At 41.6% G+C, this 16,987-nt stretch overlaps 1 protein-coding gene and 1 long non-coding RNA gene across 2 annotated transcripts; both read left to right on the top strand.

Moving 5' to 3' along the window:
* The first annotated feature begins 1,005 nt into the window (after positions 1 to 1,005).
* Positions 1,006 to 2,505, top strand: LOC113033556 (uncharacterized). Its single transcript, XR_013910184.1, has 2 exons — positions 1,006 to 1,501; positions 1,634 to 2,505. It is a non-coding gene; the product is annotated as an uncharacterized LOC113033556 (long non-coding RNA).
* A 2,561-nt stretch (positions 2,506 to 5,066) lies between these two features.
* On the top strand, positions 5,067 to 16,022 carry klhdc4 (kelch domain containing 4). The gene is made up of 13 exons (XM_026172947.2): positions 5,067 to 5,380; positions 5,562 to 5,653; positions 6,692 to 6,770; positions 7,475 to 7,573; positions 7,954 to 8,090; positions 8,216 to 8,308; positions 9,725 to 9,887; positions 9,974 to 10,052; positions 10,151 to 10,359; positions 12,623 to 12,842; positions 12,952 to 13,140; positions 13,435 to 13,551; positions 15,322 to 16,022. Exons 1-13 carry the CDS (start codon positions 5,282 to 5,284, stop codon positions 15,492 to 15,494), a joined length of 1,749 nt encoding a protein of 582 aa, XP_026028732.1. The 5' UTR covers positions 5,067 to 5,281; the 3' UTR covers positions 15,495 to 16,022.
* The last annotated feature ends 965 nt before the right edge of the window (positions 16,023 to 16,987 follow it).

Here is a 16,987-nt window from a genome sequence, read left to right as displayed (position 1 = left end):
GTGAACGGATAGGAAATTATTAGAAGGGATGGAGATGAGAGATAAAACTTCCATTTAATCAGTGGTTGTGGAAGGTATACGTGGGAGCAAAGAAACACACAGCTCTCCCCTTCTGACAGTTTGCAGTGCTTTCCATTTTTAAATTGTCTCTGTCACAGTGTGATTTTTTTTTTAAAAATTACCTAATAAAAAATTATTATTTTTTACTTAAAATAGAAAAGTATTTACTTTTACTTTTTATGAAAAAAAAAAATCAATACGAATTTGGTTTTACATCTCTGTAATATTAAATAACGTTAAACTTGCCCCCCGCCCTTCCTACAGCTTTTGTTTTATATTACAGTTTTTTTCAGTCGCTAACAAGCGTTTGTCCAAACAGTTGTCACATTTGCAAAACTCTAAACACAATTAGCACAGCATTGGTCTGTTGTAGCCATACCATTCACACATTTCATGTCGTGTTCACCCAATATGCAGTCAGTGAACACATTTCCACAATGCTTACATTTTCTTAACAGACAAGCTATACCTCCCAACAAAATTATGGACTGTTTCTGTAGTATCTACGAATGTTAACACACAACATCCCACAATAGCAAAAACAATATTCCAAACCTTAGATACAGTATAAAAACCTCTGCTTCTGCAATGATATCAGTACAAAAACAATATCAATATCAAAAATAGATCTCAGCTGATAATAAACAAACAATTGAATAATTGACACACAGCTGATTTATGTTGGGTAAATTGGGCCAACCACAGCTTCTTCCATTCTGGCTTAGAGTCAGTGGGGTTTATAAGGCAAGACCTTGAGGAGTGATGTTTTTGGAAACAAAAAAAAGACAAACACTGTATTGTCTGGTCGAGGAAGAGTAGGAGCAAGGGGCCCAGGGAGAAGAGCAGGCCCAAGGAGAGGGCAAGGTAGAGGTGTAAGAATGCGTGGTGGTGGCATTCCAAGGACTGCAAGAACAGTAGTCAGTGATGAAATTCGTACCACTATCATTGACCATGTAATCAACCATGGTCTTTCACTAAGAGAGGCTGGTGAAAGAGTGCAGCCCAATTTGAGGCGGTCAACGGTTGCCTCCATTATACGCATCTTTCAACAAACCAACAGGTAAGTATTGCATTTTACATGGATTGTTTCTATTCTCACTTGACATGTCAATATGGTCATACAGTAATGCATATGTTGAATTTTTTGTCTTTCTAAAGAATGCAACATCTTCCACCCTCTGGGGGAAGAGGAAAGCTCCTCAGTAATGATCAGGAGCTTGCCATTGTAGAAATGGTTACTGCAAATAATGCAATAAAACTGCGTGAAATTCAAACTAGAATTGTGGCGGACCATGAGATATTTGACAATATCGATAGAATCAGCCTCACAACCATTACGCGGACATTGTCCAAACACAGAGTGCGGATGAAGCAGCTCTACACTGTTCCCTTTGAGAGGAACAGTGAGAGGGTCAAGGAGCTACGACGACAATATGTCCAGGTATAGTGTATATTCAATCCAATGTCCAGTTCTATAAGCTTTGCACTTTGCAAGTAGGTAACCTACACAATACTAGGTTACAGTACAGTATGGTATACAGTAATAACATGACTTACATAAACTTTGTTTCAGAGAGTTATGGAATTGGAGGCCAACCATGCCCCTCATGAATTCATATACATCGATGAGGCAGGATTCAATCTGGCCAAAAGGCGTCGACGTGGACGAAATGTAATTGGAAAAAGGGCCACAGTTGATGTGCCAGGACAGAGAGGGGCAAACATTACCATGTGTGCAGCAATTGCAAATGCAGGATTACTCCTTCACAAATGTCAGGTTGGACCCTATAATACAGAGCGCTTGCTTGCCTTTCTCAATGATCTCCACCAGCGCCTGGTTCCAGAGCAGGGTCAGGAGGGTGAAAACATGAGGACCTTTGTAATTACCTGGGACAATGTGGCTTTCCATCACTCGCAAGCAATAACAACATGGTTTGAAGTCCACCCAAGACTGGTAAGTCTCTTCCTTCCACCCTATTCACCTTTCCTCAACCCCATAGAGGAGTTCTTTTCTGCATGGCGGTGGAAGGTTTATGACCATCAGCCATATGACCAGATGTCCCTCCTTGAAGCCATGGATGCTGGCTCCAGGGACATCACAGTTGACGATTGCCAAGGGTGGATCCGACATACCAAGCGGTTTTATCCCAGGTGCATCGACTTGGATAACATCAGATGTGATGTTGATGAAAACATGTGGCCTAACCCTGAAAATCGCAGAGATTAGATGCAAATTTTTTGCCTTTTTTTAGCCCCCCTCCCCCTCCCCCCCTTTTTATCTTGGCTTTTTGCTGTTGTTTTTTTGTTCAGAATGCGCTTGTGTGTTTCATGGATATTTTGTTCACTGTAAGCAATACTGTAGAACTTTCTCTGTCCTATCATACCGTGTTTCTACTGTACCTCCTGTAGTAAACAGTAAAGAAACAGAAACTTGTTTGCTTTTTACTGGAATGCTTTTGAATGTGAACATTACTGTACATGTGGACATACAGTTACCAAACAAGACATTTCTGGTGTCAAAATGGTGGATTGCATGTTTCGCATGCAAATACCTGTAAAACTGAATCATAAAGGTCTATGCAGTTTTTGTAATGTCAATAATAGCCAGTATTTTGAAACCTGGTGTACTTTGATTGACTGCATGTACCTTGTGAAGTGAAAACAAGTGTTATTCTTTGACAGACTAATTTCATTTTGAGTCAGATTTATAGTGTTTTTGTACAGTTAGTGTGTGCAGAGAAAGATGTGTTCTATTTTGAAATGAAGAGGTAGTATATATTTAACAAAATGTATTTTTGAGAAGAAAATTATCCATTTGGCCAATTGTGTTTTGTAGGTGTGAGTCTGTGTTAAGAGTTTAGAAAAAGTATCTGAAGTATGGGTAGGCGCTTGTTAGCGATTGAAAAAAACTGTAAATGAATAAATATCACATTAGAAACTGCAGCCAACATGTTGTTTCACTGCTGCCTGAGTCAAAGGCAGGTCAGAGGTGTTTAACTGACAAATAACTGGCCATTAGTTTCTCTCTGTGAGATTCCACACAAAGTAAAGACAAACAGACACGTGATGTTAAACAGGTGACTGTCTACACGTGTCCCTCAAAAACTTTCTGCCACTGGTGCACATTTACTCTTAGTTTATTTTATATTTTATCTTTATCTAAACGTTTCTGAAGACTAACAGGACTGCGCAGGACAGTAAGGAGCATACAAGGAGTCCACAAAGGCATCAACCAAACCTACCTCAGGACTCCATGAGCGGTGCCCTGTCCAGACTTTGATGAAGACCTACACAATATTAGCCAGTAGAGCTTGGAGTAGAGAAGCTATCTGTCTTGAACCATCCATCGTATTAATTTACTTTGCTTCCAAGGAGCCAGACTTTTGAGGTGGTTTTGAATAATAGTTCTGCAGACTTTCTGATGATCTTTTAAAGTTTATATCTTTACATGATCATTTTCAGAAGTTTTTTTTGTTTCAAGCATAAAAAGACACCTGGCTAAAGGGATGAAGCAGTGTTGTGTCTACACATAACAGACAACTTTCCAAAGAAACAATTTTAAAGTGCATCTTCAGATGCTTTACTTTGTGCATGTCGCAAAAATGGGGCGACCGTGGCTCAGGGGGTTGGGAAGCGTATCTGTAACCGGAAGGTCGCCGGTTCGATCCCCGGGCTCTCTGTCCTGGTTGTTGTGTCCCCATGCCACTTTACCCTACCGCCTACTGGTGTTGGCCAGAAGGGCCAATGGCGTGATATGGCAGCCTCGCTTCTGTCAGTCTGCCCCAGGGCAGCTGTGGCTACAACTGTAGCTGCCTCCACCAGTGTGTGTGAATGTGAGAGTAAATGAATAGTGGCATTGTAAAGCGCTTTGGGTGCCTTGAAAAGCGCTATATAAATCCAATCCATTATAAATGCAAATTTCCATGTCTTTAGTTACACAAATTGTCAAAAATACCACAGTTTGACAAGCATTAAATAGTATTCCTGCACCAACTACATGATTCAGCTCTTAGCCAAACTAATTTGGCATACCTCAGCAATGTGTGTATTGTTTTATTTATTTATTTTGAGGAAACTAGATATTTGGAGAATAAAAGTAGTAACATGTCACTTAAAAAAATAGGAAAAGAAATCCGCAAAGACTGATCCAGGGCTTGAGACCTTTCGCTGAACAGTGACGGTCTCAGTGGAAGTGAAGTCATTCTTAAGAAAAGAAAACAGGGAGAAAGCTGAAGTATGTCAAACTGCACAAGAACTGGACTGAAAATGAATGGCACTTAGTCTTATGGAGTATGAATACAACTTTGAAATACAATGAGTGTCTACACTCACTGTAGAACATGATAGAGGGTCTGTCGTGGTTTTGGGCTTCATTTGGCAGTTCAGTCCTTTCAAAATTGATGGAGTAATAAATGCAGAAAAGTCAAAGGAGCTTGCAAAGAAAAGCGTCTGGACTTCTTTAAGTTGCTTGAAGACGTTTCACCTCTCATCCGAGAAGCTTCTTCAGTTCTAAGGTCAAATGGTGGAGAGTCCCAGATATAAACCTAGTGGGAGTATCCCCCCACAGAGGGACAAAAGGACCCCCTGATGATCCTCTAATCGCCTGAGCCAAGGTGTGAAGAAGCTTCTCGGATGAGAGGTGAAACGTCTTCAAGCAACTTAAAGAAGTCCAGACGCTTTTCTTTGCAAGCTCCTTTGACTACGATGACCTGGATGACTGAGAACCTTCACAGACAAAATGCAGAAAAGGATTTCTGGAGCTTTCTGGTGTAGTAAATAAATTAAATGTATACATCATTAAATAATTAATTAAATGTGTCTTTCATTCATTAAAATGGAGATAATTAATTAAATATACAAATAATTAATAAAATGTCAATTAATTTCATTGTAAGCGTTTGATATGTTACTTATTAATGAATTAATTAAACATTTAATAAATTAATTAGTGTCACATTTCATTATTTATTTAAGGACGCGTTTATTTGATTCATTTTGGCAGGGAATGAGCGCCTTATCGGTTATGTAGTCCTCCTCCGCGACTGAGGGCGCTGTTACATCCCAACAGCGTGCTGACGTCAGGTTTGTTGCCGGAAGTACCTCTCAGTTGTCAGAGGAAAAGCATCGAAATCCGGCGTGAGAGGCTGTTTTGGCTTCCATGTGGCACTGAAGTCAAAAGAACTGAAGATTTTACGAGTAACTGTCCGCTTATAGAGCAGCCATGGGGAAAAAAGGCAAGAAGGAGAAGAAGGTTAAGGGAGCCGAGAAGACAGCTGCCAAAATGGAGAAAAAGGTTTCAAAAAGGTCCAAACGAGAAGAGGTAACAATTAAATCAAAGTAAAATAGGATGAATCGGAAAGCCCTATCCTGTTGCAAACCTTTTACGTTTCGCAGATTATTTATTTATTCTATTTATTTATTGAATCAAATTATCTTTAATATGAGGTGAGCACATAAAGGCGTTTTTGATTTCTTCTCCGTTTAACCTTTTCTGCCTGCAGGATGATTTGGAGGCTCTGATCGCTGAGTTTCAGAGTCTGGACGCAAAGAAAACCCAGGTTGTCGAGACGACGTGTCCGCCTCCATCACCGAGGTGAAAAACATAGAGTCAGGCTCAATATTTGGAAAATATAAATAAAATTCAGTGTCATAAGCAACATCACAGTGACCCACAAACAAAGATGCAAAACAAGAGATGCAAATTAACATAAATTGCACATAAAAATCACCAAAATAAGGCAAAAAAAAAAAAACAAAACAAACAAAAAACGTGCATAAAGAGATGAATGAATCAAAGATACAGAGTGAGAGAGAAGCAAAACATCAACAAGGAATGCACAGTGACAGAAATTCACAAGAAATCACCAAAATAATGCAAAAGAAAGTGTGTAAGAGGGATAGAAAACAACCACAGATCCCAACCTTTGATTTTTTTTAAAAGATATAATTTTCTATAATTTTGTATTTTTTATCGTGGTTTTGACGTAGTTTTGTGGTCAAAATTACAAAAAAACTTAGAGTTTTGGATTTTATATTATTCACTCAAATGACTTACAGTGTAGACAAGAGAAATGCCAACTCAATTTTTTGCTAGTCCCTGTCATGAATGAACAAATCCATTATTTATTAAATTAAATGCACTGAAATTAAAAGATTTAGTACATTATAACATTATTCCAATGTTATAAAAAGTACAGTTTGGGGGATTTGCTCCTGTTTAGCACCAGTGAGGACATTTTTCTGCCTCTTTCCACTTGTTTTCATTATTACCAGTGTTTTCTACACCATCACAAGTCTTCTGCACAGTACAAAGGATGTGCTAGTTAGCTGTGCACGTAGTCTGCAGTAAAAACACAAAAAGTTTAATTCATTCATTCATTCATTCATTTTGATGCCGGTCCAAAAGTAGAACTTCAGGGATCAATAAAAAAGGATGTGAATCATCCTTTGACGGAGTCGTTAATGAGTGCACTGAGTGCAATTTCACCAGAGTCCATCCAGTATAAGTTCAGAGATTGTATTCAAAACAACACATTTCAGCCAGACTGTGGTGCTAAAGAAAAGACTCGGGGACTATTGAAGTGAACAGGAAGAAGAATCGCTTGATGATTTACCTCTTCATGCTTTTTAGATTGAATGGATCCCTCTCTGCACATCCTGAGAAAGATGAACTCATCCTGTTTGGAGGAGAATTCTTCAATGGAAAGAAGGTAGCAGATTAGTCCAATAAATGATATTGTGCATTAGTGCTCAGTCGTGTGTACCAACCTTCAGTATATGTCTCCTAGTGTGAATGAGCAGCTAATTACACAGCGAAACAGTTCATCTAACACTCTTTTCACTGATATTTGTTTTTCTTGCAGTGTTGGTTTGTTATTTATTTGGTATTTTTGGTAGTCCACTTTTGCACCTTTTTCTATGTATTTTTCTCCCTGTTGCATGGGCTGCACCTTATTATTTTTATTACAACAACATCAAATGTCATCACACCGACCTGTGTCACTAAAGAACGAGTATGGGCCATCTTGTGTTCAAAGGCTGCTGCACCTGTCAGGACAGCCAATGCTAGTTTGAACCTGCTGTGTGTTTCAACTGACCCTAGCAACCAATCAGAGTAGAGACTAAACATTTTCAACAGAAGTTACCAAGGTGATTTTCGCAGGTTAAGAGAGAGTGTCTTTGTGATGCTCAAAGACCTCACTCACCGGTTATTTTTACTTCATAGTACAACCCTCTGCTTTCTGATTGGATTTTTTTCACAGTGTGTTGATTTCGAATTAAAAATTTTATAATTATTTGCAAGCATCACATGCTTAAATCTCTCCAGCCTATGGTTAATATGAGCCTAAGGCTTCCGTGGCTGATTTTGTGTGGACAGTTTTAAAACCCCTGCTGTGGTTTTCTGTTTTTGCAGACGTATCTGTACAACGATCTGTTCTTCTACAACATCAGGAAGAATACCTGGGTTAAATCAGAAATCCCCAACCCTCCTCCACCACGCTGTTCTCATCAGGTACACAACATCCCAGATGAAGAGTCTTAAGTGTCTTTTGGTACACAGTTTACAACTAAACATCTCAGGGGTTTCTTAGCATTTGATAAACCAGCAAACACCACACTTTTTCACCACACAGCCAGTACCTGGGTCAAATTTGTGCTGTCATAGTGTTGTGATTTATCATTTCAGCCACAAGGGGGCAGTCTGCTGTAGCACAGATCAGAGGGCAACTTTAAAACTTATCAGCAATCGCACATCATCACAGCAAGACAGCCTTTTACAAGGGAACCAGTTAAATCTGAGGACATCAAACTGTCTTATCTCGTGCTGTTTTTGCAGCCGTCTTCTTCCCCCCCGCCTCACTCCTCCCCCTCTCCTTTCTTTCCTCCACTCAGGCGGTGGTAGTTCCTCAGGGCGGGGGACAGCTCTGGGTGTTTGGTGGAGAGTTTGCCTCTCCAAATGGGGAACAGTTCTATCACTACAAGGACCTTTGGGTACTGCACTTTGCTACACACACCTGGGAGAACATCAAGTGCGTACAAAGGCTGCTAAGCATAGATGCAGTAATTGGAAGTTGTTGCTGATAGATGGATTGTGTAAATACAGAGTCTCAAGTCCAGCTGCTGTACAGATGTTATGTTAGTTTTTACTTTTCAGGGCACCGGGCGGTCCATCGGGCCGCAGTGGACATCGGATGGTCCTCAGCAAGAAGCAGCTGCTGGTGTTTGGAGGTTTCCACGAGAGCACCAGGTAAACAGGCTCACTGAACAGGTGTCATGGTGGTCACGGTCTGCTTGATATCAGCAACGGATGAAGTGACAAAGAAACTGAATCCACTGAAAATCAATCATTTATTATTTGAAATTAAATGCAAAAAATCTAATTAATTTGTGAAGACGTGTGTAAGAGATTGCGTATATACCATTCACAGCAATCTGAGGCCATCAAGCCTCCTTATCTCACTCTGTTTATGCAGACATCTTCCTTCCCCTGCTTATAATGGAAGTTTAATCAGGCTGCGAAATGTTGGCCGGCTCAAAACTGTGTCAGAATTTGACTCGTCGATCGTGGGGACTGGTAAATGAAAATCACTTCAAGCATGAATACAACTCAGAATATATTGCTCCTAAAGTTCTACTGCGTTCCTTTACTGTTAAATAAATAGATAAGGAGCATGACAGTAAATTAGAAGATTGCGTCGGCATTTGGACATTGCTCGGTGTTTGTTTCAGACTCTTCTTGTAACATATTAACACTTTTTGTGGACAGAAATTTTATGTTTTGGACATACAATCTTGTGAAAAACTAAGTACACCTTTACTCCTTCCAGTCAAATGCCTTTGATTAACTGATAATCAGCACCTCTATAAAAGCACAGGTTTTGTAGGTCTGGAGAATTCAGGTGTTTAACACATTGTCAAACTCTTCCCAGCAACTTAACCCCAATTTCAGTCTGCAATGACATGACAATAAGAATGGGAATGTACAAGAGTGGTTTGTTTGGAAGGGTTAGCAGGAGAAAGCTTCTTCTCCCCAAAAAGGGCATGACAGCAAATTGCATCTAAACAGATCACGAGATTTCTGGAATAATGTACTTTTGACCGACAAGACCAAAGTATAGAGCTATTTAGACTATGCTTAGCACCTTTTGGAGAAAACTAAAGATAGCATACCTGCGCAATTCGACCATGAACTACTCTGTGTACTAAAGTATTCTAGATTCAGATGTCAGGCCATCAGTCCGACAGCGAAAGCTTAGATGAAACTGGGTCGTGCAAAAGGACACTGATCCTGAGCACTGCAGCAAATCTGCTACTGAATAACTTCAATAGAAAAGAATCGAGGTGCTGCAATGACCCAGTCAAAGACGGGCATTAAGAGAGGACCTCTATCTATAAACACATTCCCACAAACCTCAAACTGAAGCAATGCTGCAGAGACGAGTGGGCCAGAATTCCTCCACAGTGATGTGAGAGATCGATAAAGTCATACAGAAAATAGTTCAAATTGTTGCTGCCCAGGGTGGCTCCACAAGCTATTTCATTAAACATCCACCGCTGCTGACGACAGTAGTGACACTAGCTGATGCATCTGTGGATCCCTACAGTTTTTCAGTGTAAAAGCCCAGTGTCCTTATGCTCCCGCCTCTGCCTCCTCACCCTGCAGGGATTTTATCTACTACAATGATGTCTACTCTTTCTCCCTGGACACCTTTTCTTGGTCACGCCTCTCTCCATCAGGCTCCGCCCCCTCCCCGCGCTCTGCCTGTCAGATGACCTCCACTCCAGACGGCATGGGCGTCATCATCTATGGGGGATACTCCAAAGTGGTGCGTGTGTCGTCTGACAGCCTCCCCCGTATTGTTGTCATTTTTTTGTTGTACAGCCTGATTAAACTGCGTGTGCGTTCATGCAGAGGGTCAAGAAGGATGTCGAGAAGGGGACCATCCACTCTGACATGTTCCTTTTGAAACGAGAGGGTAAAGATGGTCAAGGTACACAACACTCAGTTGTTAACGACAAAATCATTCAAGTCTAACGATGTTGCTCCTGTCCTCGTGGTATATGTTGTGACTTTTCCTCTGTCCTGCAGAGAAGTGGTCGTGGTCCAGACTGAACCCTTCTGGCAGTAAGCCCCCTCCTCGCTCTGGTTTCTCCTTGGCGGTGGGCCCAGCTGGGCGGGCGGTGCTGTTTGGTGGGGTTTGTGACGAGGAAGAGGAAGAGTCGCTGGAGGGCGACTTCTACAATGACCTGTACTTGTATGACACAGTGAAAAACCGCTGGTTCCCCGGTGTGCTCAGGGTAAGCTACGATCTCTGTCTGTCCTGATGAGAGTGGTCCTTTCCAGGATGAAATTACCTCCACCTATAGATCTGAGTGGTTTGAGTGTGGAAACTGATACACTGTGGTGTCATTCATAATTGCTGTGTGTGCATAAAAGAAGGAGTAGTAAATTGAGATCTATAAAAGCAAAGGCTCTGAATTATAGCTCAGCATAAGCAATACGTCGAGCCACAGTTTCATACTTTCCTTCTAGATCCACTTTATCACAAACATTCAGCAGCTTTGAGCTCATCTGGTCCATAGTTTGTATCGCATATATGTAGCCCAGTGCAGAGGAGGGGGTCTGATGGCATGCTGCTGTGTGTTCAGTAGGGCTGCCACGATTAGTCGACTAGTCACGATTATGTCGACTATTAAAATCGTCGACGACTAATTTAATAGTCGACGCATCGTTTGAAGCTTTGTAAGATCACAAAGGACGCAGGAATGAGTAGTAGGATTTAAGAGTGTAATAACGGACTGAAACAGAAGATGGCAGCACTGCATGTACAAGGATGCCAGCTGCCGTTAAACCCCGAAGAAGAAGAAGCTGTGTCCCAGAATTCATAGCGCAGCTGTCAACAATGGCGGCAGCTAGTTAGTTTTAACTTTACTCTTATTATTCTTTCTGGGTCACAAAAAAAACGTTTAACATATTTTCAGGCGAGAATGTAGCTGTGTAAACCTCAAATATCTGCTCAGTTTATCAAGACACCGCATATTTTCAAAAGCGCTCCGACGTTTTCGGAGACGTCTGTTACCCACTAGCTCGTTAGCTAGGCGGGGGCAAGGCTAACTAGAGCCGTGAGAACACCGGACTCCCGGCAAATCGTTTTCAAACCCACCGCCGTCTTTCGCTAGTCAGGTTAAACATATATATAAGTCACTTAGATAACTTAAAAATGTTATTGTTTGGCTTTCTTTAGTATTTTATTTGTTCCTGAGTAAATCGGTTTGGCTGAGATTAAAGTTATAGTTTTTGCACAGCTAAAACTGTCAAGCAGACAGCTGATTATCAGAAGTGTGAGACGCTGGAGAATATACCCCGGTGTCCTGTTATATTTTAGAAAGCAAGGAGTTTATTAAACTTCACCGAAACAATCTGCAAATTTCATTAAAAATTAATAAACTACCATCTTGTCTTTATTTTTAGTTAGCACAAACACTTAAAGCTGTAAGCTAATGATAGTTATATAAGAGCAGTTGCTGCTGGTGCAATAAGCTGTACGCTGTACGTCCAATGGATGATGATCTGATTAGTCGACTAATCGCAAAAATAATCGGTGACTAGTCGACTATCAAAATAATCGTTTGTGGCAGCCCTAGTGTTCAGTTATAAAGCATCGCTGCTGATGCAATGCAGAATTCAGAAGGTAGGAAAAAAGACAACATCAAAGAGGAATAAAGAAATGCAGACTGTATCGGGGCAGGATGACGGTGCAGTGTTCAGCTGTCACAGCAGGAAGCTCCTGAGTTCAAACCTGCCAGCCAGCTGCGATCTTTCTGTGTGGAGTTTGCATGTTCTCCCTCTCTGTGTGGGTTCTCTGTGGGTACTCTGTCTTCCTCCCACAGTCCACATGCATTCTTTACATGGCCATCAATTTAATTTAGTTTTATATATGTAGCTCAAAATCACAACAACATTTGCCTCAAGGCGGCCATCCACCGCAACCAGTTGGGGCTGAGGGGGGTGGAAGACGGGAGAAAAAGCAGCCTGTGGAAGAGAGCAGAGATTAGTAATAACTAATGACTCCCTGTGCATTGTTAGATCCAAACCCAACCCAACTCGGTGGATGAATTTGGCCTGATGTGTTAGTGTTCTTATCACTTCACCAGCTGTAGTACAACATCTGTCTTCAATGGACATTTGGAGATTTTACAGGATTTACGTCACATCTGACACTTGCTGCTCTGATATACGTTATTTTGCACATCTCCAGGTTTAAAAGAAAGAGCATTGATATGATCAGAAGGTTGGTGGTTCGATCCCTGGCTCCTCCAGTCTCGATGTTGCTCTCCGATGCATCCATCGGAGTCTGATTGTCGTCAGGAAAAAGCACTCAGTTTAGAGACAGCGCTTGTGAGAATGGGTGTGATTGGGTGAATGTGGCATGTTGTATACAGCGCTTTGAGTACTCTGGGAGAGTAGAAAAACGCTGTATAAGAATCTGTCCATTTATCATTACCATTTACTTTCTGTGTGCTCAGTTTTATTTGATTTCTTCTTTGTGTGTCTGTCCAGGGAAACAAGACAGAGAAGAAGAAACGGCGGAGGGTGAAAAAGGATATGGCAGAGGGGGAGGAAGCGGAGAGGGAGGAAGAGGAGGCAGCGGCACCTCAAGGACCCACTGAGATCATCAAAGAGATCGTCACTGAGGACGGAACAGTGATGACCATTAAGGAAGTGATTCCTGGTCCTCAGGTGCAGGAGGAGGAGGAGGAAGAAGAGGAGGAAGAAGATGGCAAGATTACACACACTCGTGCTAAACTAAAGGAAAGAAGTTCTCAGCATCTTTGTCTACCTAACTTCAGGGTCTTTTTTTTGTTTTGTTTTGTTTTTATCGTCATTAGGCTCGGCCACGGCCCCGCTCATCGAGCCTTGCCCGAGGTCCAGCGCCATGGCAACAGTGCGACAAGGCAAGCTCTACCTGTACGGGGGGATGTTTGAGGTGGGCGACCGCCAGTTCACTCTGAACGACTTCTACTGTCTGGACCTGCACAAAATGGACCAGTGGGAGGTTCTGGTCGAAATGGACCCAAGTGAGTCAGCCGGACAATAAAAGTCCAAAAGCGACAACAAAGAGGCCTTAAACGAAATCCGTCAGCTCAGCGCACATAATTAAAGCAGCCAGTGTGTGCGTGTGTGTGTGTGTGTGTGTGTGTGTGTGTGTGTGTGTGTGTGTGTGTGTGCGTGCGTGCATGCGTGTGTGTGTGTGTGTGTGCGTGCGTGTGTGCGCTAACGTCTGAATATCCTCTGACGCAGGAGAGAGGTGCTGTTAAGATGGGAGTCAGGGGCGTGAGGTTTCATTTGGATTTATGATGGTCTCTCCACAGAGACACAGGAGTGGCTGGAAGAGTCTGAGTCAGAGGACGATGAAGAGGAAGAGGAGGAGGCGAAGGGAGCAGAGGGGGAGGAAGAGGAGTCCGAAGAGGAAAGCGAGGACGAGGAAGGCAAGAGATTATTCAGGTTCTTCGATGGCCGACACTTATGTGCTCTCTTTATTTATAATGAGCAACAAGTGCAGAGTCCCATTCAGGATGTGCATGACATCTGTTTATATTGTACACCGCCTGTTGCAGTCTAATACAGCAGCTTCATAAAGGTATTAATACTTCAGTGAAATGTTTTAATATTTTTCCCTGCTCATGTTTTCAAATGAGCATCGAGATCATGTTTCTTCATCTTGAACTTTACTTTGCATACGTTTGTTTTTTTCCTCATTTGTTTTAAGGACACACTGCACGCCGTGCTGAGAGATACCTCGTTTTCAGCTAATAGCTTTTTGTAAATCATGTTGTTGCGAAACTGTCAAACTGTTTTACAGACACAACTTGTGTGTTGTTTTTGAAAGGCCACGAGAACTGTTGCTTAAAAAATGACAAGAAAGTTCCTCCTGAGACATTTACACAGTACCGTATTGTACGTTATTTCATAATCGAGTTTCTCACCCACCACATCTGTTTTTAATCTCATCATTCTTGGTCTGTCGCACACACACAGCAGCGTGTCACGACATTCATACTAACAGTGCAGTATCAGGCAGTTTAGAAAGTTTTTTGAACGTTTAAAATTCTCATGTGCATTTTTACTGGCCTAGGAAAAACAATGTCTGTTACTTTATATACTGTTAATCATATTGATTTATATGTATATTAATAATCTTAAATCTATAAAATAATGAGCAGTGACCATTGTAGGATAAATATAGCGCAAAGAACAATAATTGCCTTAAAAATAAAATGTAGGTAGGAGCAGGAAGTAGGTATGGTTTCAGTGTTTGAGTCAATGGACATGTTTATATTCCATTATTGGTCCTACCTCTGCTCCCACCCAATCGTGTGGGGCATTGAGAGCACACAAAGCCGATGGCGCTGGGGTGGAGTGTGTTCGTCACAATCTGAGAAGTTAACCTGCAGCCACGTTTACAGCAATGTCCCAGATTTGAAGAACCATGACTAGAGTCTCTAGTGTGCACGCCAGTTTTTAATTACTCACACGACTGCTGTTACGTTTTCAGCCTTGATGCTGAGATAATGTAACAGAAGCTGTTGGGCTGAATTTAATTGAAATGAGTTCAGAAGCCCAACTTCCCACATTCCCACGTTTGAATCAGGATTTCTGAGCTGATGCGGTGATTCCAGGAAGTTAGAGAGCTGTGTTTTAACCTCTGCTTCTTGCCATTTTTCGGTCTTTCCACAGCTATACTCAGCACGAAGATATTAACTCTGAGAGAGAGCATCTGAACACATGCAGCGTTAGTGTCTCCCTCTCTCTCTGTTATGGACAGGTTTCTTTTGCTTTGCTTTTGCAGTTGGCTGTTCTAAACAACTCAACAATGCAAGCATATGCATGTGTGCAAATGGGATATTTATTTTGGCACCCAGGTGTAAATAACTCTGGATTAGTTCAGATTTCAGCTTTGTCCCTACACCTGTTTAATTTTTAAATTCTCGAGTTATCAGTCTCACAGATTTGGCTTTGGTGGAGCAATAATCCTTGTACTACTCCCTAGCTCCAAAGACATCAGCTCTGACATTTCTGGTAATGCTACCAATGTTGTATTTACAGATGCTAAAGAGATTTTTGTTAATAAACTACAGCTCTGGCTACTTAAGAGGAGATGCAACTGTGTTGTGGCTGCATCTGCTCAGTAACGTTAGTGTCTCTATTATGCAGGGCGCTCCCTCGTCTAACATCTGCACCTGACTGTGTGTTTCCAGATGAAGAAAAGCACCCCGCAGTGCAGGAGGGGGAGACGGTAACGGATTACCAGAACCGTACAGAGCAGTACTGGATAGGACTGGCACGTGCCAACATGGGCTCCGACGCCAAGGACAAGAAAGTTGCCAAGGTCGCCCTCGCCATGGCTAAAGTCTTCTATGAAGACCAGTAGCAGGATACGCAGAAGTGTGTGTGTGTGTGTGTGTGTGTGTGTGTGTGTGTGTGTGTGTGTGTGTGTAAAACTTTTTTGTAATGGGTAAACTTTTATATAACATTCAAAAATGCCTTTTGAACAGTCTGGGGGAAAATAATTCAGTCATGAATCGATTACATTCACTTTTCACAACGAAAACAGTAACAAATACAAATGACTGATGGTTTGTAAAGGTCAAAATGTTCATTCATTTGAAATAAAATCACTTAATTCATTAATTTCACCAAAACATATTTAATGCTGACATGTTTCACACACTGCTGCCGACATGTTATCGTGTCTTTGAGTGTAGCTGAGCAAGTGAGCAAATGCAACCCACCTCCAACTCAGTTGTACTTGGAATTAGAATAACTTTATTTTCCACAGTAGAAAAGAAATTGTCTTTGGTTCACAAATCAATTCACAATAAAGATGCTGATAATAATCAGCGCACATTCATACATGCACACACATAAAGCCTCAATAAAACTATAGAAATATAACAAAGCATCTTGTTACTTGGTATGCTAATTACATTTGGCACAAATTACCCCTTTTACGCCTTTTTAGTAGCTAGAGGCATCCTATGACATCATCCTCAGGGTGTTAGTTCAGTATCAGAATAAAGATGGTGTTCTTGGTCAACAATGATAGACAGAGTTTTCCCTAAAACGGCAGTGTGATCCGACTCATCTAATGTGGTTTGTTGTTTACCAATGATTCTTCCAGCAGCTCCGACAATCCTGTCCATGTTGTTTCTATTTGCCAGAGTCAGGAAAATAGGAACAAACATAATCAGTGTCATAGCTGTTACTGATGACTTGTGTTTTCTGTGCTGGGTCTCTTTCCGCCTTACTGGCCATGCATGCGTGGAAAGGCAGGGAGGATGCAGAATAAAGCCACGCTGCAAAAATATGAAAATCAATATTCTGACCTAGACTGTTGTGTGCATCCTGGTAACAAACGGTGGCTTCAGCTAACAAATCCAGCGTACACGGAAGAAAATTATACATCAGTTTGGGGGTCCTGTTTAGCTAGCAGATGGAATAAAAATGATAGTGAAAAACAAAATAAGGGCTAAAGGACATTAAAAACTGTAGGCGTATGGGCGGACTGCAAAGTTGAGTTATAATTCTCAGTGTGGCACCACACAGAAAAAACTCCTACAAACTACTGTCGTGTGATGTGTGGTTAATGTAAATTTTAAAAAAAATCATCTTTAAATACACTGCATCATTTATTTTGTGTTTCACTTGTTGGTACCACGTCCTCATGTAGGTTTGCCAACATTTCTAGTTGATGATGACAATGGACTGAGCATGAAATGAAGCTGCTGTTTGGAGAAGGCCTCAGAGGGGAAAGGTGGCGGTTCCCGGGATGGGCAGATCCCCATGAGAAGGGAATGAACTGAGAGAGGGAGGGGTAAGAAAACGGGAACAAACGGCTTATAGTGTGTGTTCTGTGGGGAGCTC

Source organism: Astatotilapia calliptera, chromosome 7 (genome assembly GCF_964374335.1).
Source record: "Astatotilapia calliptera chromosome 7, fAstCal68.1, whole genome shotgun sequence".
Classification (NCBI taxonomy): domain Eukaryota; kingdom Metazoa; phylum Chordata; class Actinopteri; order Cichliformes; family Cichlidae; genus Astatotilapia; species Astatotilapia calliptera.
This window is presented reverse-complemented; position numbering and strand designations above follow the sequence as displayed.

What these genes read in the sequence shown, in the direction of transcription:
- klhdc4 (XM_026172947.2), top strand. Translation starts at nt 5,282, where the DNA reads ATGGGGAAAAAAGGCAAGAAGGAGAAGAAGGTTAAGGGAGCCGAGAAG. An exon ending in CACCACGCTGTTCTCATCAG is followed by an intron (nt 7,574 to 7,953) that starts GTACACAACATC and finishes TCCTCCACTCAG; the next exon opens with GCGGTGGTAGTTCCTCAGGG. An exon ending in ATGGGGGATACTCCAAAGTG is followed by an intron (nt 9,888 to 9,973) that starts GTGCGTGTGTCG and finishes GCGTTCATGCAG; the next exon opens with AGGGTCAAGAAGGATGTCGA.